Source organism: Melanostigma gelatinosum (assembly GCF_949748355.1).
Source record: "Melanostigma gelatinosum genome assembly, chromosome: 15".
NCBI lineage: Eukaryota > Metazoa > Chordata > Actinopteri > Perciformes > Zoarcidae > Melanostigma > Melanostigma gelatinosum.
Window position 1 is genome coordinate 16,624,312 of NC_136648.1, and position 24,707 is coordinate 16,649,018.

Sequence of the window (24,707 nt, forward strand, 5' to 3'; positions counted from 1 at the left end):
GTCGGGCAATGTTTGATACTGAATGTCTGAATGTCTTGCTTATCTATAAATATGATTTGTTTTTGAAAGATTTTGTCTCTTTTTTTTTCGACACAAACAAACTGAACATGCGAGGAAGAAACACAACGTATCTTTTCAAGGTGTTTTTCAAATTTAATCACTCACTCATGTACAAAAACAATTTCATGTTCTCTGAAAAATAACAATGGCTGTTGGATTTCAAATGCATAATTCCTCTATGTACAATAGCATGTACGTAGCTCTCATCCGTGTATTTTCATATGTACAAAGCATATACAGGCCAATGCCATATAAAGGGAGATACTACAGACTTATTGCTTAACTAGATACGCTGCAAATCAGCTTATACACTCTATGTTTAGCGCCTTATTCGTTATCCTATATGACGAGCACTACTTCACGTTCTATATGCAAACAAAAAGTCAAGACGTTAATAAAACGTTGCACAAATGGTTGGTGTGCTGCGATGACATCACATAAGATAGAAGAAGAAGAAACGTGGCTCGAAAATGCAACGGCACGAAGCTGAAATACTTGCATCCATTTGAGGGCCGTAACAAGGACTCGCGCGCACACACACACACTTGGCTCTACGACATCGCCGCGCTTCATACAGTCGTTACATTTCTCAACATTGCATTTAGAGGCCAGGCTGAATTAAATGTACTCTGTCATAAAGATACGTGTGACATGTCACGGTGTTAATATCTACAGGCCGCATACACGTGGCCGTGTATGTTTGTGTGTGTGTGTGTTTGTGTGCGCTGTACAACACCCGGTATCTTTCTTTCAATCTGAGCTCAAGTGTGGTTCCTTTATCGTGCTAGAAACACATTAAAACACACAATTAAATTCACATATAGCAGAAGATGAAGAGGCAGTTCAAGTGACAAGACGGACGGTCTACTTTGCCCTGATTGAATCAGCGCCTTTAAAGCCAAACAAGGCTACATGTGCGTTCAATTATACTCATGGTAATTACAATGTGCTTCACCATTATTTGGAGTCCTGCGCTGAGCTGGCTGGACCTTTGGAAGCTGCCTCAGAAGAGTAATCCCAGTTGATTTGGGGGATTTCGGGGGCTGATATGGACACCAATATAGTAAAATGAAAAAAAAGATATATACTAATGGACAAACTAATGATGACACTGTTGCTATTAAACCACCGTTTACTGCATTATTACTGTAAATGTATTGCATATCAACATACAACCAACACCACTATAACTTATACTGATATTATTAGCCATTGATTGAGGCCCTGTGATGTATTAGTAGTATAGGTGGCGGTCGTAGTTTGAATTCATTCCATCATGTGCTCATTAGAACAATTGTCGATGTTCTTCTGTGCTTTCTTTTATTGTTCGCCCCCCATTACTTGTGTGCATCTTTACTCTCTCTTGAAATGTCACTGAAGTCATGTTTACCAGGGATTTTGGCATGAATATGTTTCATAGTCTGGACCAGATGTGAGCATGGCATGGAAAAAAAAGAATCTTTCATGCACACACACACACACACACACACACACACACACACACACACACACACACACACACACACACACACACACACACACACACACGCAGCTGACAATTTACCATATTTGTCTTATCAACAAATCCCATGAAAAGACCAAACTGGTGAAGTCTTTCGTAGTCAAGAACTGCTCCAAAAAAGTATTAAAACACATAAACGAGCCAAATTGTTGCAATGAGTGGCATGCGCCCTCATTACAATATCACACATATAATACAACAAGTCTTTATTTCTGAGGCAAATCCCACACATACACCTGCTCGCTAGAGCACCACATCTGTGGCTGAAATAAATGCATTATTAATGCTTGTTTGAGTAATACAGCCTGCACTGCCCAGCTGTTTTAGGAAATGACTTGAATAATCTCACCTAAAGGGCCGTTATCAGATGTTCTCAAGATTTTTGATGAATCAGTTCGCTTCCCATATCTCCCTCTGGAGCAACAAAAAAGCTTTACATGAAGTCTTTCACAGAAAATGATTAAAACACTCTCCAACACCAGAACACAGACTTTGATGTGTAAAATTGGCGACGTCCTCTTTAAAGCCTCTGAGCACCCATCCAGTTGACCTGGCTGATTAGACCTCCTCTCAGGACTGTGTGGGCGTCCACAGACTACAGCTGATTGATTTCAAGTGACCGAGTCTCCTGTTAGCTTTGTTGCACCTGGTGGTGGATGAAGATCTGTGACCTAATTGAACTCCCATCAAAGCTCCGGCCCACCTTCAACCCGAGCAGAGGGCTAATCAGAATAACTGGAAGCACCTGTGTGGGTGTTCGGAGGCTTTAAAGATTTGCCTCTTCAACAGGAATCAAAGAGCAGCAGACATTACGGGGGAGTCAGTAGCGGTTGGCTTTGGTCCTTTCATGGCATTCGTTGACAGTAAGTCACATGTAGAATAAAGCCGGCTTTATCTTTTAAAACGGGCATTTGCACAGTTTGAAACGCAATAATGGATGTCACATCTACTCCTGCTCACTCGCTCAATCACGCCACAACAACGTTAGAAACACGGGCATCTAGGCTGGACTTGGAGGCCAGAGTGACCTCTACAAATGTAAGAAACGTTAACATTCATGAGGCAACAGCATGGATCCCCCCCCCTGATCATTTTGATTGATCCTCAGTGTGGGCGGGGACACCCTCTCCCTCAGGTTCTGATTGGTCCTTGGTCAGAGACGGACTCCCCTGTTCTTGCTCCGTGTCGTCCTGCTCCGGAGTGTGGGCGAGGGGGTCATAGTCACAGCCCAGCTCTGATTCCTCAGTGTGGGAGGGGCTGCAGTCAAAAGTAAGCTCCGACGGGTCCTCGGTGAACGAAGGGCTCTCCTGGAGCACCAACTCCTGACTCGAGATGTCCCGGGGGCTGCTTTCAAACTGCAAATTCGATGGGTCCGAGAAGTTGACGGGGATCTCTTTGTACGGGAGGTCTGGCTGGTCCTCCACGTCCGGAGGGTTGGGTTCCCGTGGCAATGAGAGACCCCTGTGGCGGATGCACAGCTTGTGCAGTTCTGTCACCTCGGATACGTTTGTGCTGTTCCCACTGTCGCGGAAACTGGCCAACGGAGGGCGCACTTTTACTCCAGTCACTGTCACCGAGCCCTCGATGGCCTTACGCAGCTGGAGAGACGAAAGAGAGCAGCAGAAATGAAGACGGACGGACGGGGGATAGAAAAGAGATGGTGATCAGATACAGGAAGAAATCTCTATCAGAAGCTTTAACAATTGAAGAACAACATATGCACACCTCTCTGAGAGAGACCACTCCGACCAGACGTCCCATGCTGGTCACATAGGCGTGATCCAGACCCAGCAGAGAGAAGATGGTGTGGGTCTGTGTAGGAGGAGAGATGGGTCATGGCCTGAATACAGACTCGGAGAGGGCCGTCATTTTGGATCAGGGTCATGGAAATCATTGTACCACGACGTTTTTGCCCTTTTGAGACGGTCACTGTAAGACTAGGCGATCCTATAGTCATGAATTCTTGCTGTGAGACATGGCTTTGGACACCAACCAGTCATTGCTTGTCTGCAGCACACACAGATGCATGTGTGATGTATTTGCTATAATGCTACTGACCCAAGAGTGATAGCCAAATGGTTACAGGTCGACTTAAAATCTTGTAAATAAAGTAGTTAAAATTTGGTCAATTTAGTGATGAACACATGACATTGAGGACTTTTACTTTTATATTTATATTTTATGCTCATGCTTTCGTAGTATGTACTTTACATTGCAGCATTTCTACACTGTGGTATTGCTACTTTTACGTGAGTAAAATATCTGAGTACTTCTTCCACCACTGGATACTACGCGGGATAAAATGAGCAACTCTTCCACCTGACGTTCATTTTCCCCACGTCTGTCGGGCCATTATCGGTCTGACCCAGCATTAGTGAAAGCATTAAAAAAAAAAACGGGATTTCATTTGACACTAGGGTGTTGATATTGTACCTTATGCAGAGATGTTTGCTCCACCAGCTGGAAGGGAGCAGGATCAATCTTGCAGTTCTTGAAATCCACCGGCTCGTCAAGCTGCTGCTCCTCCCACTCCGCTATCTGCGAAGAGAAAGACGACGAGACAATGAAAACGTGTTGGAAAATTTATGTTTTGTGTATTTTCCGCCGTGTGCAGTGAAGGTCTCACGTCTGATGGGGTCATGCCATCTTCCGCTTCAGTCGAGTCCTAAAAGACAAAACATACGATGTCCCTGTTTACACAAACACACAAAGGTTTGGAGACAAAAAGTACGATTGACACCATTGTGTGCACTACCAACACAAGGAGTGATCTGAGGGAATGATCCCAGTGAACACAATTCAACTCAATGCTAACTCTCAAAAACCCTCTGACACCACCAGACGCAGTACATTTGGTTTAACACTGATGTTGACAAGATCTCTCTCTCTCTCTCTCTCTCTCTCTCTCTCTCTCTCTCTCTCTCTCTCTCTCTCTCTCTCTCTCTCTCTCTCTCTCTCTCTCTCTCTCTCTCTCTCTCTCTCTCTCTCTCTCTCTCTCTCTCTCTCTCTCTCTCTCTCTCTCTCTCTCTCTCTCTCTCTCTCTCAAAATATTTTGGTCGAGCGCTCGCTACGTGCGTGTTGCAAGGCAACGGTTACTAAGCAACAGTCTCTAGGCGGCGGAAAATCTTACCGCCATGGAGATCCTCACGCGTTGTCTTTTGTCGGGAAGAGCCGGCCCAGCCGGACTCTTCTGGCCGGGGAGAGAGAGGATCAACACAGCACAGCGTTAACAGAGCATCAGTGAAACAGGACAGGTTTAGCATTTTAAAATGGGATCCCAGGGATCCCAGAAGTGCCCGTGACGTGAGCACAATGCTGATGAAAGGGTATAATTACTACACCACGGATGAAGGTGAGGGCACACAAATCTGCAATGAAACTCAATGTTAATACCACATTGGTTGAAGGATACACTGCCAGAAGAAAGGTTTGCTTTTAGCACTTTGAGGCATTATTTCACACTGTCTGACAGTATCACATTTTGGTTTCTAGCGAAACACATCGACAACTATGAAATGGATTCCCATGGAACGTTGTTCAAACATTCATGTCTCACTCTGGATGAATTGTAACAACTTTGATGATCCTTTGACTTTTCATCTATTTTTATTTGTCCAAAATTTTTGTTTATGACCTTAAAGACATTAAAGTGAAATTGTCACAATTAGCATATGAATTCTAGTTATGGCGTATTCTGTCAGGTGACAGTGACCTTTGACATTCTAATCAGTTCAACCTTCAGTACAATTGGAGATTTGTGCCACATACAAAGCGTACCTGAGATGAATGTGTGGTGAGGGGGCAATGACTCACAGAAGTGTTTGAAACAAAACTCCGCAGCATGAGATCACAAAGGAAAACCCTGCTGCCTGTGGGTGGATGCTGCCCTTCAGCAGGAGGAAGAGGTGGACGGCACAGGCATGGACTCACAGACGGCACACACACACACACACACACACACACACACACACACACACACACACACACACACACACACACACACACACACACACACACACACACACATATATATATATATATGATCCCTCTCTCTTTCTCACCTCCAGCAGCTCATTGTCTTGGTCAGCACAGGAAAGGGTTTGAGAGCCTCAGAGGGGAAAAAAAGCAAAAAATCTGTTTTCATTTCATTTGGATTTAAAATCTGAATATTTTCAATCAGTTTGTTTTCAGTATCCCACTTTCTATAAACTTTGTATTGTTTACAATTATAATATATATATATATAATAATCATTATTTATTTTGGATTGTTTAGTAGGAGTACATACTATTTGGCGTCTCTGTGTCGCTGACGGCGGTCACAGTTTTCAAGGCAGATTTCAGAGGAAGTTGAACATTGGTAACCACTGGGCTGAAGGAGGAAGACTCCTCTGTGGAGATCTACATGGAAAAGATATTAACAGAGGAAGCCAGACACAAGCGCGCATGCAACACACACAGGCAGCCACAGAGAACACAGAAAAGGCAAATACGGGCGCGTGCACACAGGACAGCACAGGTAAGGGCACAGACGACAGAGACAAAGAAGGCATGTGTTAATGTAGAAACACTGCACGTTTATAAAGTTAACAGTAAACACTTACCACAACAGTTCCACCTGTGCCTTTACCTACTGCTACAGGCTTCACACATGCTGCGCCTGATCCACTTCTAGTCTACCAATACAACCCAACCCAAGCCAGACTTTGCCTCACACCTGTTGGGCGCTCACCAGGAAGCGGACCGCTTGCCGAGCGCTTGTGTTGGTGGTGGAGTTGATGTGGGAGCAGGGGGAGCTGGGCGTGCTGTCGGTGGTCAGGTGATCGTGGATGCCGTTGTCCTGGGCCAACTGGCAGAGGTACTCCAGCCTCCGCAGGCGGCTCAGCTGGAGAGAGAGCAGCGACTGGAGCTGCAGTCGCTCGATGGAGCCCAGCAGGATCATGGAGTCTGAAGGAGCAGGAAGGAAGAGGAAGAGGAAAGAAGGTGACAGGGGACTTGTGAGGGAATGAGATGAAAGTGGCAATGCAGACAAAGCTCACAGAGGTAGAAGGGGAACAGAAAACAACTGTTGTGTCAGTTTCAGTAAGCCGTTAAGACCAACACTAATGTAAGAGTCCTGCAACAAATCTTACCTCTAAGACGGTTATAATGTTCAGTATTTAAGCTGTTTTAGAGAGGTGTTGACTCAACAGTTTCAGTTCATATTCCTAAATCATAATTTTGCCATTGAGTTAGTTTTATTTAGACTGCTTGTCGTGATAACATTTGAGAACTATGGTTTGTTTTTAATCCCTTTTTTTTAAAGGATTTGCAGAAGAAATGTATTTATATTCCTGAAAGTAATGTATTGATGAAGTCATCATGTCTACCGTGTACTGAAACGCAAAGTATTACACGAGTATCGTAACAACAGCAGCCCTACTCCTGACATCCGACAGGATTGCTGCACGAGTATCAAGTCGATGGCAGAGACTCGCTGAGATGGATTTAAATATGAATTCACTTACCACTGGACTCAACCAGGGCCAGTGTTTTGAGCTGACCAGTCAGCATCATCTCCTGCAGGTCCCGATAGCAAGAGTTCAGAGTGATGTAGCGCACATCCCTCACCATGATGTCCTCCACACGGATATTATACTTCCTGAAACATGGAAGAGGGGGAGGAAATGACGGGACGGGGGAAGCAGGGAGATGTGGGTGCAAGAGAGGGAGAGAGGTGATACATAACAAATGAGGGCAGAAAAGATCGAATAAACAAATGTCAGAGACAACTCTTTCTTGAGCGTTCATGAAAAACAAACTCACTCTTGATGTCCCATGCCCAGTTCAGGCAGATAAGGGAGTTTCTTGATGCGGATGATGGAGTCGTACAGTGACGGTTGGAGCGACTGGGCCACGGCGTTGGCCAGGATCACGGCGATCATCACAGGCAGAATGTGGGAGATCTGACCAGTCAGCTCAAACACGATGACTGCTGTGGATACAGTGTGGGTGACTGCTCCAGACAACGCTGCAGCACCTGTGTGGGAGGGAATTAAAGAAAAACCTTTTCCTGCCTCCTTAAAATTCATTCACGGACAGACGAGGATTTCGTGTGCGATCGGGCATCTTTTCAAAACAGCAATTCGAAATGAGACTGTTTAAATAACCGTGTGTTATGAATCAATTTCCTGAAAGTCGGCAAATCCAAACCAGATTTTCATTTCCAGTCATTCTAATTCACAACATTTAGGGCCATCCTGTCACACTAACCAGTGAGTCGTGACCGTGGCAATTTTGAACGATTTCCCATTTTACCTTCGGTCCAAAATGTAGTGTTCAACTACAAGTGGAATGAGATTTCATCAGTCACATCCTCTAAGCTGGCATGAAGGGATAGAAACAGCTGCAGCTTTACAGCGGGGACGATTTCAACCACACAGGAAAATTGAAGAGTGCCTGGGAATTATCAAGGCAAATAAGACACAAAATGGTGAATTAAGTACGGCGGGTGAAAGAACTCACCAACTACAGCGTAACCACCGGGGACTATGGGATACACGCTGCCGTCAGCATGTATGCCATCAGGAAACATGGTTGCCATGATCTCTCCGACAAGTCTTCCAAATGCTGCGCCTGTTCGTCACACACAGATAGCAGACGTTACTTAAAGGGCTTCTTTTTCGTCATTGCAGTAAAGACATTAGAAAACACAGTGGATTTTATTCACCAATAAGAAAAACTGGCATGAAGGCCCCGCATGGAACAGGCATGGTGGTGGCCACAGCGGACATCCAGAACTGAGACAGAGAGACAGAGCGTCACGAAAAGTCCATCCAAACCAAACACATTTTCCGGACGTATGTCGAACAGGCCTACCTTCATGACGATGAAGAGGATGAGCGTGATGAAGACGTTGACCTGTGGGTGTTTCCAGGCGTGGTGGTGGCTGATGTAGTCGAACTCCTCCGCCACGCCCTGGCGGCACCATGTTCGGTTGTCGAACAGCGCGACCAGAGACTCGTGCTGCGTCAGCTGACGGGTCGACATGAGAGAGAAGTCGTCTGAATGTCTGTTTGTTATTCCGCCGGACCTGTTGAGATCTACGACGACTGGAAATCTACTGAAAATGTGATGCTACTGGTTGATATTATTTAATTGTTTCATTGTAATGTTTGTTTTCAACAACTCCCAGGACTCTCCTCGTGAGATCATGATGATACTGAGTGGATTGTCCTGATGAAATAAAGGATTTTGAATGGATTTCGAGTTTCGTAACTTGTGCACTGCAAACATACTGATGGTATTGACCTAAATCTTTCAAATGTTGTCGAGAAACAAGTGCAACTTTCTTGATGCCAGTTCAGCAACTTGTTTTATTCTGTTTTGTGTCAGGATTTCTTTCAATAAATGAGCACCGCTGCCTGTAAAACTGCACAGGACAAATAATAGGTATTCCCTCAGCTTACGAGCGGATGTTCGTTTTTCTTCTTTTGACAGTCTGAAAGGCCCAAAATAAATCTTAATGGCTTGTTACGCAGGACGATTGTGAAGTGCGGCAGGTGCACAGGCAACACCAGCACAAAAATTGTGTTCCCTGCATCTCTAAAGAAAAGAAAAGCTCAAACTACATTTCACTTTGTTGTGTCAATTGTCAGACGTTTCCAGTGGCAGAACAATGTGTCTGCATCCATTCAAATGAACCAGAGGCTTTTTTCTTCATTGTTTCTTTTGCACAAATTCTGCAGAGTTGTATCTCGCAAGTTATTAAGAAGCATGAGTAGAAAACCCTAAATATAAAATGACACTAAGACTTTGACAATAAACAAAAGGTTTTCTGTTGCATTTGTGCAAAAGATGAAGTAAAAAAGGTTTTGTTTTTGTCTTTATCCACATCGGGAAACATGGCAGCTATTGGACAGCTTTGTGCTGTCAAATAAGAGGAGCACAAAATGATACACAACCTGACGCCAACTCTCCCTTCGTCTAAAATGACCATCAATCATCTAACAACGGTGTCCGAAGAGCATGAAAGTATTTCCTCACCTGTCCGGCCATGAACTGCCCGAAGCCCGGGGGGAAGGTGAGAGTGGAGACCAGCAGGGTGACGAGTGCGGGATACACCAGACGCCTGACAGGAAGAGACGGACTGCGGGGTCATTAATGGGTGTGCTTGTCACACTGTATGTGCATGCTTGATTTCTGGGTGGTGAGGATGGAAAGATTATAAATAGCTCCCTGGGATGTGTGAAACTAAAACAATTCATACAAGGACTTCACCTACATCTCCAAATATGATGTTAACTTTGTGACATAAGACACCAAGCCCATGTTAAACACAAGTTTGGGGGCACATGAGCCAGATTTAGATCCTTTTGAGGTTTAGCTACAGTTTAAATGGTTAAAATGTGGCTTCTCAAGATGCAGCTTGAATATTGATTCCTATTTATTTTTGGTAAATATGAATATTCGCTTTCTTGCCGGGGGTTCGATGAGAAGATGGATGCCCCTATAGCTACAGCTGACAGTCAGTTAGCTTAGCATAAAGACTGGGGTAACAGCTAGCCTGAATCTATCCAAAAGTCACTCCATCCCCCTACCAGCATTTCTAAAGCTCACTAATTACCACATTATATCTTGTTTGGGTGTAACAATGACAAGTTGAGCCAGGCTAGCTGTTTCTGTCTAGCTGGTTCATGCTAAGCTAACCGTCTGCCGTACCGACTGTACAGACACGAGAGAGTCTATCGATCCTCTCATCTGACTCTCGGCAAGAAAGCGAAGAAGTACAGTTTCCCAAAAATGTCAATCCCCAGAAGTGTAAATGTTCTGTGCGTCACATCAGGAGTCAGATACTCACTTCCTCAGCAAGAACTTGTTAATAGTCTTCTGTTTCCTCATGCACTCTACAATATGCCGGTTCAGGTAGACAAACAGTGCACCACCAAAACCACAGGCAATCCTGCAGACAGACAAAGACACACGTGTTTGGTCTGTTGAAGGTGAAACACAAGAACAAAACCAGCCACACTGCAAAGCAATCACACTCAAATACTATTTTATATTTTATTGCGCCTGGTAAAGTCACTTTACCGGAAGCCAACCAATGTTAATTTCTTGTTTTTCGCCAGTAAAACGTATTGGCATCAATCGAATCGAATCGAATTTGGCACGCGAAGATGTGGACACAGTCTCTACTTGGTAATCAGCAGAGTAAGAAGTTCATTTCATGCATCGTTCATTGAATGCAAATCAACCTTCAGACTGGAATGTGAATGTGACCAGGACGAGACTACAGAGAAAGAGACTCAGTTTCAGGTCCCTTCGGGCGCCGAACTGCTCCTGGGATCAGTGTAATGTGGCGTCGGTCCGGGGGAAACATGCTCACCCGAGGATGGCAAACGCCGGCAGCTCCTGGAGGTCAAACGGGAAGTCGAGACGGAAACGGGTCTTAAAGAGAGCAGTGATGGTCTCTGAGGAAGAAGAGCACTGCTGTCACTCTGTGTAGACTTCACAGCAATACGTCTTGTTGTTACAGATGCAGATGTATTACACAGAACTTTAAATGGGACTGGACAACAAATGATTAGAACAATATACTCATTCTGTGACACATGGGGGCTTTAGATGTTAATATCAGTCCATGTTCCATTGAAGTTATTCATAAAATATAAGGTATGATTAAACTAAAACTAAATTCTCTAACTTTTTCCAGATCTAATTGAATGAGATCTTATTTATTATCCATCCAGACAACTGAAATAACACACTATTGCAAAGTCACAAAACACACCCAGGTACACAAAGCAGAAAACTGTTGTTAAAAATGTGGACTTTTGTCTTTGACAAACAAATAATTCGTCCCTAACCTTCCTCCTGGTTCCACACCGCCAGCACTCTGAATATGAAGGCACTGAAGGTGGCGGCAAAGAAGCCCCTCCAGTAGTTCCTCACGGCAAAAAACGTAGAAGTGACCTCAATACTGAACAGCACCCCTGCGCCACACAAACAAAACACACTCGGAGATGTTATTCAAGAAAAGACTGGAACGGCCATCGTGGAAAATGGCCGAATGGGGAAATTTGAACATCTACATTTGCATTAATTGGCCACTCCATCTGCAGAGAAAGATCCAAGGATGTAGAAAATAGTTGCAACAGTAGACAGACGCAGTGGCGGCTGGTGGAAAATGTTCTAGGTAGGGCCATCCTATCAATTTAAGCAAACATCCCAGTATGATTTCATGCAAAAAAAATATAAGTATCAAACACGCATTATTACTTGGCAGTTAAATATTTAACATGTATTCCAACACGAAAACAATCAGTAAATAACACTTATATAATATAATACAATATAACATGTTTATTTATTGAGATGCCCCTATGGAACTTGTTATAGGAGGTAAAGATCAGGAGAAGTAAACATGAAGTGTAATTGTGAATACTGATGTTAAATTAAGCTGTGATGAGTTTTCACTGTTAATTTAACATCTCTATTACATGTTGATGCCTCCATGACCAAGTTAAGCAGATGAGACTGAGGACAACTATGTAGAAGAAAAGATGGTCACCAAAGATGGTCACCAAACCAAAATTGGTTCAAATGTGTTACTTTGTAGATTGTTTGACAATATACCGCAGGTGCAAGTACTTGTGCTTGCACCTGCAGATTTTGTGTCTGACCTGTGGATGACCTTATATGTTTTACACAGCTAAAACAGCCTGGGGCAAAATTGACCCCAAAGAACACCGATGCGTACCGCATGTGTACAGGACATTGAAAACATATCATGTTAATTTTATGTTTACCCAGTTGTCCCCGTTAAATTAGGAAAAGTCATTAAATATGAAGCAAAAAAAATGATGTCAATTATTTATTTAGAGACGTTAAACATTGAATGGGGTCAAATTGACCCCAAAAGTAACAGGAGGGTTAAAAAGCTAAATAAATGATTAGCATGACGTCATCCAGCTAGCCAAACCTGTCTGGTGTACAGCTCGTACAGAAGCTCCGCATGTACTGCTTCCCTTTCCCGCGAGTCTGCTGTCTGATTGTGAGGTCAGGCTGATCTGATATCAGCTCTTTGGCTGCAGAATCTCCGCCAAAGTTCTCCTCTCAAACGGGTCTTGGAGAAGGAGTGCTCGTGGCGCGGGCGCCTGTAGAGACTTCTCCTGACGAGAGCGCGCAGCGAGGGGGGCCAGATCGTTCTGGCCCATAGCTGAATCTATTTGAGGGCGCTGATTGGCTAAATTGTATGTCACTCATTTATATCTTGAATCAGCAATTGGCTAAACTGCTTCATAGACCCGTCTCTTTTGGGCCAAAACGATCAGGCCCCCCAAGCTGCGCGTTCTCAGAGTGTCGTGCACACAGACGGAGAGGACGAGCAGAGAGCACACAGGCGGAGAGGACGAGCAGGAAAAGCATATATTTTGCGCAGATATCATATTTTACACACATTACTGGGTACATTCCATAGTTCAAAAACACAAATATTGACAATTTGTATAATTTATGATTATTATAATCATTATTATTTTTTTGTGTGGCTCATGGTGGGGCCCCATGGCCCTCTATTGACCAGCCGCCACTGGACAGACGGACTGACAGAAATTGACAACCACTCTCCTCCAAGCGGGGTAAGTATTGCCCCCCATCCAATTAGCTCCTGTAATTATCTACCATAATTAGATAGCATTCAATCAGAGGCTGCAGCCATGTTGTCTTACCTCCAATAGGGGCAGCGAAGCAGCAGCCCACACCCACTGCACAGGCAGCCGACAGCATCTCTGTGTTCCTCAGCTCGTTCTGTCCAACAAGAATCAGATATACACACAGGTAGACACAGACACACACACACACACACACACACACACAGAGCCATGCATTCAAGCAAATACACACACACGCACACACTCACATCCCAACAGGTGTACATGGACGTGCAAATGCCACAAACACGCAATACACGACAAATGCATTTCTCATGAAAAAACGAAATTCACCAACTGTTTACAAATGCAACAGTTACGCTTCAATTAAAGCTACTGTATCTTTTGCACATTCAACATCACATATAGGAGTTCTGGGATATTTGCGGCCATGATTAAAAAACCCAGGCTTGAGTGATGAAATCATGGGAATGACATGTTTGTGTCGAAGCAAAGACGGCGCAGACCGATGCTTCGCTGTGACGGTTCACTGAACAGAATCAAACAGCGCAGACAAATGGAAAAGCATCAATCTCTCTCTGCTCCTGAGATGGACAGCATGGGTTATTCATGTTGATGGAATTGGCAATAAAATAAACTATCTGTCTCGTGCGTTTCATACCTTGCTTCCCTCAAAGGGTTCTTCCTTTAGCAGTCAAAGTGGAGGGGGGGGGGCACAAAGAGACAAAAATATGTGAGTGTAGAGGTTACCTTTTATTTCTGCTCCTGGAGGACAGCCAACTTACTATCCCAACCACACAAAATCAAACAAGCAGAGAATGAGCCTCAGCAAACACCCGTCTGGATTCGGCAGTGAACTGAATTAACATTTTCCCCCAGACTGACTATGTTTAACGGCTGCACAGTTGACGCCTGGACTATTTCAGTCTTTTCTAACTGTGCTGACATGAGTTTCTCGTCCTCCTCATCACTGCGGTCTATCTTCCCCCGTACTGATGGTGGTGATGATGGTGCTGCTGGCACATGGAGGAGAAGCATAGCCCACTGTCCCGCTGCAGAAATAGGCAGAAGCCGAGCGTGTGGTCTCACATAAGTGGAGGTGAGAGTGTGTCCTGGGGAACGGTAGAGAGTCAAGTAAAACACAGAGATTTTGAAGAATAACGTTGATTGTGTGTGTGTTTTCTTGCAGCTTCGCACCTTTTGAGGACCGAAGGAAAAGACACAAAGATGAAGGAAATCCTCCCATGTGGGTAAATGTTGCCCATTCTCATTTCTTCTCAGCAACTATTTAGACCCCTTCTTTACAATAAGTGGAAGGATCAAAGGTTAAAATCTACCATGCAATACTTCAAATCAGTGAAAAAGAAAATCTATATTATAATAACTGTAGCTGGGTCAACATAGACAAAGAGATGTCATGTTGAGATTCAGTATTTCCAGTGCAAGAAACAATTCATTTTAACTGCAAAAAAATATTCAACTACTTAAATCTTCAGCAGTAAACTGGATTTAATTAAGTAAGAGGTGGGCTTGTGATGTGATGGTCCCTGCATCGATTACTTAACGCTCAGCAGCTGTTTTAGTGAGCAGCTCCCTGATGTAAATGTGTGTAAATAGCGGAATCTTGTAAAAGATAGCTTTGATCACAATGAAACTTTCCTTATAAAAGGTTGAAAAAAAGAGAAAAATATGCATTTGATTTTTGGTGATTATGCACCATGTAACTGCTCTGAACCCGATTAAATATGGAAACCTTTGTAGCATGTGATTACCCTCTGTGTGTGTGTGTGTGTGTGTGTGTGTGTGTGTGTGTGTGTGTGTGTGTGTGTGTGTGCTGCCTCTGTAATATGGAATCAAAATGCCTTTACTTTATATTTTAGTGGACTTTTAATAATTTGGCAAAAGTTCAGATTGATCATTCATTCCGAAAAAGCATGACGCACAAGTAGATGAGGCCGATTAGTGAGAAGCAGCTACGCAAAAAAAAAAGTCTGGAACACACTGACCATAGATGTTTCAAAGTACGGTACCCTTAAGTGGATTTACCCTTTAACGTACAGATGAAAGCATGAAAGTGAAGTTCTTGTGTCACTCTTGGACATCATTCTTTAAAATTCTTTAAAACTGCAATCCGTCATGTGACGCTGGATTGGTGAATTTATTGTCGCTGATGTGTAGTGTCACTGAATTTGAACAAAGTGAATGAAACATGATCAATATTTCTTAATAATTGAATGTCGAGAGCACCACCAACGACATAAATATAATGGTATGTTCACTAAGACTCCTCAATGATTTAATCTGAGGGATTAAATCATCAGATTAGTTGATGCTGAATGTTCCAGATAGAGACATAAGGTCCTTAAAGGTTCAATAACTCATACAGGTTTAACTTTGGGCATCAGGAAATCTGCATTTCCTTTTTGTAAATGTGGTTGCTGTCCTCACCGTGTAAATCCCGCCGAAAAGAGGAGCCAAAAATTTGCTCAGGAGAGCGGCGCACAGACTGGCAACATGAACAAAGGGTCCCTGAGGGAGAGGACGGAGAGAGATTAGGATGTTAGCAGACAGGGTATGACTGAAAGCACATTCTAGTCGAGCATGCGGTACTCGAGTTCAGGGGCATTACTCAAAATTGATTAACGCCTGCTCAGATTCAGATTCAAACTACTTTAGAACAAATCATTTTTTTATTTTCCCAGCAGCAACTTCAATGAGACTAGAAGAAGCAAGATGATTAAATCCTGCCCGACAGGGAACTTTGAAAAATTGTCAAAGCCGTCTGTCATGTATAATTTGTGCAGCCCAAGAGACTGTGATGGAGAGAGATGAGGGGGAAAAAGAAACCCTCTACCTCCTTTCCCAGAGGCATGCCGCTGCCCAGAGCGCAGGTCAGACCGATGACTTTGGCCACGAACGTCTTAAACGTCAGGTACTCCTTCAGGACCACCCCCCTCAGTATGGTCTTCATCTCAGGGATACCTGAACCTGGGAAGTGAAAAGGAAAGAGATGTCGGGTCGGATGATGGAGAGGAGAGAAAAGACGAGTTGAAAGGAAGAAATTACAGAGAAAAAAGGATGAGGGGAATAAATGAAGAGCGAGGCGGGGGGGCGGGTGAAGGGGAAGAGCTGATTGATATTCATATAGTTTTCTGTATGCACATCTCATCACTGCTATACTGCATGGATTTCCTGCAGACGTGAGCACTACGACAGCACGTGTCCTTGGAGGACCTTATGCTGCATTACAGAGCCAATGACATTACAGACATGAATACATGTGTTTGTGCATCAATAGTTGAAATGGATGTGTGTGTGTGTGTGTGTGTGTGTGTGTGTGTGTGTGTGTGTGTGTGTGTGTGTGTGTGTGTGTGTGTGTGTGTGCGTGCGTGCGTGTATGTCTTACCCACAGCCTGAGGCGCCAGTATCTGTGTGAATCCTGCTGAGAAAGTGATGAGCACTACAGGGTAGGTGACCCAGGCGATGTACTGCAGAAGCATGTTGCTGTCCAGTCCACCATACATCCACTTCTGTGCTGCACACACACACACACACACAGACAACTTCATCTCAGTATAATGCGGTAGAAAACTAAACCATTTAACAGCCAGTTCCCCCATATGATGTATCTGTTGTGAATAGATTCACCCGATTCCTCTGCTCTTCATTAATGCCCTTTGACCTCCCTTCTCTGTCTTATTCATGCATTTTTCTGCGCCTACAGCAGCTTTGTGGCCACCTCGCCATGATTGGGGATTTAGCTCTCTTCCTATCTAATCATTCCATGAAACCCATTAGAGGAAGCGGTTCTTTCTGCCCGCATCCTTCACACCTAAAAGCAGAGATTTTCCTAAAACACTCTCCATCATGGATAAGTGTAAAGTAACATCATTTGAAGAAAAAAAAAAGAAATAGGTTAAAAGTAACAGAGGTTTTTGGAAAACGATTCATGAATACACCTGCTCATATATATGGGTAGACATTCAGACTTCAAAAAACTTTTGGTACTCTGTTATTTTCATCAATTACAGGTATTTTATTGATGTGAGAAAGAAAGAGGGAATAACATTTTGAATTAAAACACCACAGTTATCGCTATCGGGATGTGTTGCGTTACAGGTTAATCATTTCAGAGGATTTTCGTTTTTGCATTATGATTGATGCATTTGATGCTATGTAAGTAAAAATGGTATTTATTGATCCTTTAAATCCTAATGAAAGACATAAGCGCCAGATTAATATAATTCTGCCACAATTTGTGTTATTATTTACCATTTACAGCTGTTTGCTGGAAAGCATGGCTCATTAATACTTTGCTGCCTCTGTGCCCTTCATTCACCGCAGTCTTTCCTCTCTCTCTCTATCTCTCTGTGTCTCTGTCTCTCTATCACTCTCTGTGTGTCTCTCTCTCTCTCTCTCTCTCTCTCTGTGTCTGTCTCTATATCTCTATCTGTCTCTCTCTCTCTGTGTCTCTGTCTCTCTATCACTCTCTGTGTGTGTCTCTCTCTCTCTCTCTCTCTGTGTCTCTGTCTCTCTATCTCTATCTGTCTCTCTCTCTGTCTCTGTCTCTCTATCTCTATCTGTCTCTCTCTCTCTGTGTCTCACCTTCTTGGCAGAAGGCGATGGCGTAGTCCATGACCCAGCTGACCAGAGCCATGAGCAGCCCCAGCAGAATGAGGAAGATCCAGTCCTCTCCCACCCGCGAGATCAGGAACTTCTGGCAGCGAGACGCACACACTGAGGGCACAGAGACAGAGGAAAAAGCACAAAAATTAAATCCTTGAAATTAATCTTAAAAGGTGTGAAAAGAGACTGAAGGAAAAATATGTGTGGGTGTGAGAATGAAAGGAACCAGCTGTGTCAGAGGGGAAGGAAAAGACATGAAATGAATATGTAGTGAAGGAGGAGAAAGGGATGAATGGAAGGATTTAGGCCACAGAAGCGCTTTAAACACAAATTAAAACGATGCAGAGCAAATATGAAATTGAAAAGAAGCACAAAAAGGTTAAGATATAAATGCAAGGAAGGATTAGGGCGATGCAACATACATTTCATGTACACTTGTGATAGCTCTCCGCTGTCTTTAACATCTATTTAATTAAGCAGATTAGCCAAAAAGATACGTTAGTGTGTGGTTCATTTTATCGATGGTCTCTCAATTTAAAATATGACTACATTTGACACATGAGCTATATCAGGTTGTGTCACTTTTGTGATTTTATCTATATTGCCCAATTATAATGAGAACATTCATAAGAGTGAATAAAGGATTCAGCTTCCCATGACCAAAGAAGAATGTTGTATTTAAAGACAAGAAGAGTGGACAGAGATACTATCTATTTGAAAGAACAACAACAAACTAAAGGAGCTTATTATATGGTGAATGTGTTGAGAATGAGAGCATTGCTTTACCTTCATCTACCTCAAATTAAAAAAAGAATACAGACACGATACAAAGCTGGGTCACGGTTTACAAATTCTGCCATTACATTATAATCTATAACTCTGAGCTAGGTCATGCTAAAAGAGGCTTCACTGGACTCATTTCCTCTCTCTTGTCTGCGGACACTGCCAAAGCCAGTGGAATTCTCTTCAACATCCAGAGTGTTCATAGACGTGCCCGTCCCAAGAGACGCTCGACTGTGCTACTAACACATTTACCACATCCATATTTCATAAAAGTGCGACAGTCGTGATGCACCGAGTTGTTTTGATTAGTTTACTCTGCCGCTCAGAAGTCATATAGTGGCCATGGAGGAAACTGTCGCATCTTAGGAGAGACCAAGAGAGCAACAGATGTGATGATGAGAGTGAACAAAAAGAAAATAAAATAAATAAATTCCTGTTTGGCTGACTTTTGCTGAAAACTACAGTTCCCAGGTGTCTCAGGAAATGACTGGGCCTTTTTAAACTTTTAAACTCTTTCATCTGGACGTTTTACAAACGAAATGAAAGTTTTAAAAACTTAAAAAAATTGAATAATAGCTCCAAACTATTTCTAAAATCAAATAACTGTTGAACATGAGACAGCAATCTTACAGATGCATCGTTATCCCCCTATATTTACATGTTCTAACTCTCACAATTGTGCTTTTCTTTTCCTACACTTTGTCAAATGTGTGACTATGCTGGTTGTATGTTTATAACCGCACAAATACTTCTTGTTGTTTGAATGACATTGCGACTGCACAGACATAATAAACAACATAAATGAATGGGAAAAAGACAGACATTGCAGCAGTCTTTTTCTGGTGCAGGATTCGGGTCACGCAGGGATGCTGACTCTCCTGCGGGAGGTGGAGCACAACTGTGTGCATGACGTGGCGAGCTGCCCGGAACGTCAGGCCACCTGCTGGACGGTAAGGTGGCAACAGAGGACGTACGCATGCAAACGCAGTCATGCGCAGACAAACCCATCACACAGTGGACACGCTTTTTAAGTTTAAAAAAGAAACATTTAAAGGTGAATCTATCTATTGGACTGCCATGTTCTTCACTGGATCTTTCATTTTTATTTCACAGGTCACTGGACGAAGCTGAGGAAATTCATAATCCCATAGCTTCTCTTTCTTTATTCCTCTCTCTCTCTTTCTCTATCTCACACACACACACATCTCGTCTGGCACCTGCAAAGCCACGTACTTCCGTGTGCATCTTGGCTCTCGCTCACATCTGGAGGCTCAGTGGAGATCACAGATGTCTTCTCCTGATCTCGTTATGAAAAAAAAGAAAGAAAATCACACCGCCAGAAATGTTCTACCCACCTCTGCTAGTCCTGCATTCCATCACCTGAAGCCAACTAGCTGTAAATCAGGAACAATGCTAAAAATATGCAGGAGGTGTTCCACCTTTAAACAGTATGTTCAAAAAGGTGCAAAGCCGCTGAATGCATAACGTGACATAATACACGATGATGCCGTTCCTGGGAGGATATAACGCCGGCTCTACAATACCCCCCCCCCCAAAAAAGATTCACTCTGTGAGTCAAAATAAAAAAGGCAGCGCATGTCTTTAGCTCTCCATCACGACCGGGTCGCAGAGCCCTTGGCTGCAATGTGTAGGCTGCCTTGTTCAAAAGCTGCGGCTCCAGTTACTGATCTGAACAGAGGCTCACACACTCTTAGTCCATCATCCACAGAGATGCTGTTCCCACACAGATATATGAGGGGGGGGGGGGAACAGTAATACTCCCACTTCCAAATCTGAAAAGGTTCTCTCCACACACATTACTGAACAGGACAGCAGCAGTGCCCGTCGAGCCGGAGCGTCGATCTGAAAACGAGTCTCAAAATACAAGCACGGCTTGATCTACGAGCACACAGACAGCGAGCGCACACATCACTCTGGCTGGCTCCTGATCCGAGAGTGATTGTGTTGAATGGCTTCCATTATGGTGGAGGGAGAGCGAGGCTGGGCCGCGGCAGTGTCGCTTCCACCTATGGCGTGATGTATCGAGCTTTAATCAGATCACGAGTCACAAGAGCAAAACGGCACAGAAAGCGACAGACAACAGCCACGTTGGCTGACTTGTGCAAACACAGTGTGTCCAAAAGCAGTGTCCTTGTTACTGCGGATGATCCGCAAACATCAGCGTGAATTGATTTTATGGGAACTATTTCTACACCGCAAGGGAGTTCAAATGTTTCAATTTGGGTGAACTGACCCTGAAAGAAATGCATTGGCTGCTCTCGTGACTTGCAATGAAGGTTAAATAAAGTACATCGAAGACACCCAAGTGAGGATCTGTCACTCCTTTATATCGTGGAGTACATCAGTCTGAAGTGGAGCTCTCTTCTGGTGCCACTCCCTGATCTGCAGTCATCTGGGAAGACGAGACATAAAATAATCTGACAGTTCAGATCAGAGTTCTGCTTACACAAACAACAATACACACACACACACACACACACACACACACACACACACACACACACACACACACACACACACACACACACACACACAGCCAGCAGAGGGGGCTGTCTTTGTCTGACATTGAGACAGCCCTCCTTGGCTGAAGGTCATTGCTCAGACCGGTCACGTTTAATAGTGTTCACATCCTCTCCTGCTCCCTTGTGTCAGGTAGTCACCCTGCTGTGCTTTAAGAAGTCAATGTTTTCACACAACTTTCACACATGCTGGAGAGCTACAATCTCACACACACACACACACATCAGATCCACTTTGTTTGTGTGCATTGAACACTGATGTGGTCTGAAGTTCGCAACATGAGCACTGCAGCCCCCTGCACACTTTGTCCCTGCGATCACACTCTGAAAGATTCGGGGGCTCGTCGTGCGATTCGCCACTTACAATGGCACTTTGCACAGGGGTCCTTCTCGTAGTTCAGCAGCTCTGCAGCACGACTGCGAACACTGGTGCTCCTCCGCAGTCCTCCGGCGTCCCGCGCTCCTCCGTCCCGTAGGCGGGCCGCTTCCTCCTTGGCATACACACCCAGCTCCTGGGTGTACCGCCCGTACATCTGCGTGCGTGAAAGACAGAAAAAAAGACATCTTTTATACGGTCGGCTCAAGTGGGAGGCAGTGAAAGAAATACAGTGTTGGGTCAAGGGGAAGATGGTCATCTTGTTTAAACACACTAATATTCAAATTCAGAGTATACAGGTGTCAGAAAAATCACTGCCTGCAACTCACAGCCCCCCCCCCCCCCCCCAAAAAAAAACAACAGTAGTGTAATGACGTCTTCTCAGACAATAAGCTTCACCTGTCAGCTCCCAGCTGATTAACTCTGCACGGCTGCCACACAGTTGACTCCTAACGATGAGAGGCGGAGTTCTCAGCGAACAACACATGATGATCAGGTATAAAGTCTGCGTCAGCGCTGTAGGTGATCATATTGCAGCTTTGGAGCAGTGTATAGTTACTGATACAGCAATGGAGCTTTTCATGTGCCTGTTCAGTGTGGCGGTGGTTGCTCTTTTGGCTTGCGATGCTACTGCCCAGAATTACTGGTCAACGCCTCTGCAGGAACACCAAGCTCCTCTTCCTACTCAGCAACAGCCCAACGTCCCTCCAGCTGCAGCTCTCTTGGAGAAGTGCCAGGTTGAGCAGGGAGACAAGATCCAGTGTGGGACTCCGGACACCACCGCCGAGCTCTGCGAGAACTTAAACTGCTGTTTTGATGGAAGCCATTGCTACTACGGGAACGCGGGTAACTGTGCACTCTGCTGGTGTTCTAGTGCCTCTCAAAGAAATGGTGAGCGTGAAATATCTGCTGCAACTAAGAAATTCACCCGTGTGTCTGTCGTTTTCCCCCTCATCTAGTGACTGTGCAGTGTACCAGGGATGGCCAGTTTGTGGTGGTTGTGGGTCGAGATGCCACTGTGCCCAAAATAGATGTGGAGTCAGTCAGCCTGCTGGAGATGAACGATCCCCCCTGCACCCCTGTAGACTTCACCTCCGCTTTTGCCATCTTTCAGTTCCCTGTGACTGGATGTGGCACGACGTTCAAGGTAGTTGGTCCATGCTTTAGCTACTGTGTGATAAGTTCAACATGGTGGAAGTCTGGCACTAAATACCTTTCCCCAATCTAAAATAGTCTCTTTTTTCCCCCCTGGCCCAACATGCCCAAAACCCAGAGATTCAGTTTAAAATGAGAAATCTGCTTGAAACCACATGTCTGCCATGTTTTGTCTTTTGCAGGATGAAGAGAGTTACGTGGTGTACGAGAACCACATGTCTTCCTCATATGAAGTGGGAGTTGGACCCAGAGGATCTATCACCAGGGACAGCCATTTTGAGTGAGTTTGTACAAAATGGATATCCTTTTGTTTTGTGGTTCTGAGGGTTCCTGAGAGGTAAAGGTCCTCTGCTTCTCTCCCCCCCCCCCCCCCCAAACAGGTTATTGTTTCAGTGTCGGTATTCCGACGCAGGAGTGGAGGCTCTTGTCATGGATGTGACCGGTGTTCCTCCGCCTGTGCCCGTCGCTGCTGCTGGACCCCTCAGAGTGCAGCTCAGACTGGGCAACGGACAGTGTCTCACAAAGGGCTGTGTGGAGGGTGAGCGGCAGGACACTCTTATAACGATGTTTGCTATTGCAGAATTTTTTTCCATACTAAAACTGATGTGTCTTGCTTGCAGAAAAGTCAGTGTACAGCTCCTTCTACGATCAAGCAGACTACCCAATCACCAAAGTGCTGAGGGAACCAGTCTACGTAGAGGTGAACATCCTGGAGCGCTCTGACCCAAACATCTTCCTGAACCTGGAGCACTGCTGGGCCACCTCCAGCCCCAATCCTGAAAGCATGCCACAGTGGGATCTTCTGATTGATGGGTATATATGAAAATAGGCTTTCCTAAAATGATTGTGTACATTTCTGTTTTTAAATTCTGGGTTCAACATGAGCTCTTGTTGGCTCCAGGTGTCCCAACCAGGATGACCGTTACCTGACCACCATGGTGCCTGTGGATGGCTCCTCTGGGCTAAGTTACCCAACGCACCACAAGCGTTTTATCGTTAAAATGTTCACATTTGTGGATCAAAGTGACTTTTCCCCTCAGAGAGACACGGTACAGTAATTCATGGCCTGATGATGACTTTTTTTTTTAAAGTGTTATCTGAATTCCGTGACCACATTTGAAACGTTCCAACTCTTCCAGGTGTTCATCCATTGTTCCGTGGAAGTGTGTTATCCCAGCAGCACATACGCGTGTGAACAGTCATGCCACCGTCAACGTGGGTAGCTCGACTAACAAATTGTGTGTTTTTTTTTTATTTTTATTTTTTAGATTGTTTGACAATCCAGAGTTACTTAATCAATGTGTTGCAATTCAGTGTTCTTGCTATAAGCTCCATTAAACCATGACAGGCTGCCAAATAAATCATTGGCGCCACGATCCTGGACGACAGTTAAACTCTATGACTCGTAAATTGTGGGGGGGTTGAAAAAATATGTTTTGGCTTGACCAATTATTTGTCACCTTGACGCATCTATTGACTGCGGCACTTTCCATCCTTCTCTTGCAGGAAGAGCTGTAGCTGCCGGGAGGAAAGTTCCCTCAAATCGGAGAGCTCTGGTCTCAAGCGGAGAGGTGATCCTGACTAAGCAGAGGACATAAGCTACAAATGCCACATCTAAGCAATGATTCCACTTGCTGGCTTCTAATAAAAGATCACGCTTACAATTTGGTCTGAGCCTGTTCATTGAAGGTCACTCACTATACTTTCTCTTTTTTTGCTGAGGTAGCTTTTGTTCAGAGGCGGTACAGATGAGCATGTAATGCAACCCCTCTTGATTTGTGCTGAGCAATCACAAGGTTTCATGAACTGGAAGTTTAAATATAACTCAAATGTGACTCTATAATACAGAGAGCGTGATTAGCTGTGATGAGAAATTGGATGTAAAAGTGGTTGACGCTGAGAGGTGTTGGGGAAATGTTGCACTTAAACTAAACCCGGTGTTACAGCATGAGGTAACTCTCTTTACCTTGTCACGCACCGATCTCTGTAGCA

General features: G+C 44.3%; 2 protein-coding genes across 2 annotated transcripts in view; one reads left to right on the forward strand and one right to left on the reverse strand.

The window, feature by feature from the left end:
* Positions 1–1,698: 1,698 nt before the first annotated feature.
* The window catches only part of LOC306789263 (chloride channel protein 2-like), a 36,402-nt gene continuing 13,393 nt past the window's right edge, over positions 1,699–24,707 (reverse strand). Inside the window, exons 2-25 of the mRNA XM_079285122.1 lie at positions 21,549–21,717; positions 17,841–17,972; positions 16,642–16,770; positions 16,090–16,223; positions 15,684–15,764; positions 13,897–13,920; positions 13,293–13,371; positions 11,430–11,555; positions 10,949–11,033; positions 10,421–10,522; positions 9,607–9,709; positions 8,440–8,595; positions 8,291–8,360; positions 8,086–8,196; positions 7,387–7,600; positions 7,089–7,222; positions 6,299–6,528; positions 5,871–5,982; positions 5,644–5,690; positions 4,713–4,769; positions 4,209–4,247; positions 4,016–4,120; positions 3,308–3,394; positions 1,699–3,180 (exon numbers count right to left, since the gene is read on the reverse strand). Of these exons, the coding sequence (XP_079141248.1) occupies positions 2,671–3,180; positions 3,308–3,394; positions 4,016–4,120; positions 4,209–4,247; positions 4,713–4,769; positions 5,644–5,690; positions 5,871–5,982; positions 6,299–6,528; positions 7,089–7,222; positions 7,387–7,600; positions 8,086–8,196; positions 8,291–8,360; positions 8,440–8,595; positions 9,607–9,709; positions 10,421–10,522; positions 10,949–11,033; positions 11,430–11,555; positions 13,293–13,371; positions 13,897–13,920; positions 15,684–15,764; positions 16,090–16,223; positions 16,642–16,770; positions 17,841–17,972; positions 21,549–21,717 (3,036 nt within the window). The 3' untranslated portion in view covers positions 1,699–2,670. The remainder of the gene's footprint in view (positions 3,181–3,307; positions 3,395–4,015; positions 4,121–4,208; positions 4,248–4,712; positions 4,770–5,643; positions 5,691–5,870; positions 5,983–6,298; positions 6,529–7,088; positions 7,223–7,386; positions 7,601–8,085; positions 8,197–8,290; positions 8,361–8,439; positions 8,596–9,606; positions 9,710–10,420; positions 10,523–10,948; positions 11,034–11,429; positions 11,556–13,292; positions 13,372–13,896; positions 13,921–15,683; positions 15,765–16,089; positions 16,224–16,641; positions 16,771–17,840; positions 17,973–21,548; positions 21,718–24,707) is intronic.
* On the forward strand, positions 22,130–24,326 carry LOC306789270 (zona pellucida sperm-binding protein 4-like; the record flags this gene model as incomplete). Its single annotated transcript, XM_079285131.1, has 8 exons — positions 22,130–22,406; positions 22,520–22,707; positions 22,898–22,995; positions 23,096–23,253; positions 23,336–23,528; positions 23,617–23,764; positions 23,855–23,930; positions 24,222–24,326. 8 exons carry the CDS (start codon positions 22,130–22,132, stop codon positions 24,311–24,313), a joined length of 1,230 nt encoding a protein of 409 aa, XP_079141257.1. The 3' UTR covers positions 24,314–24,326.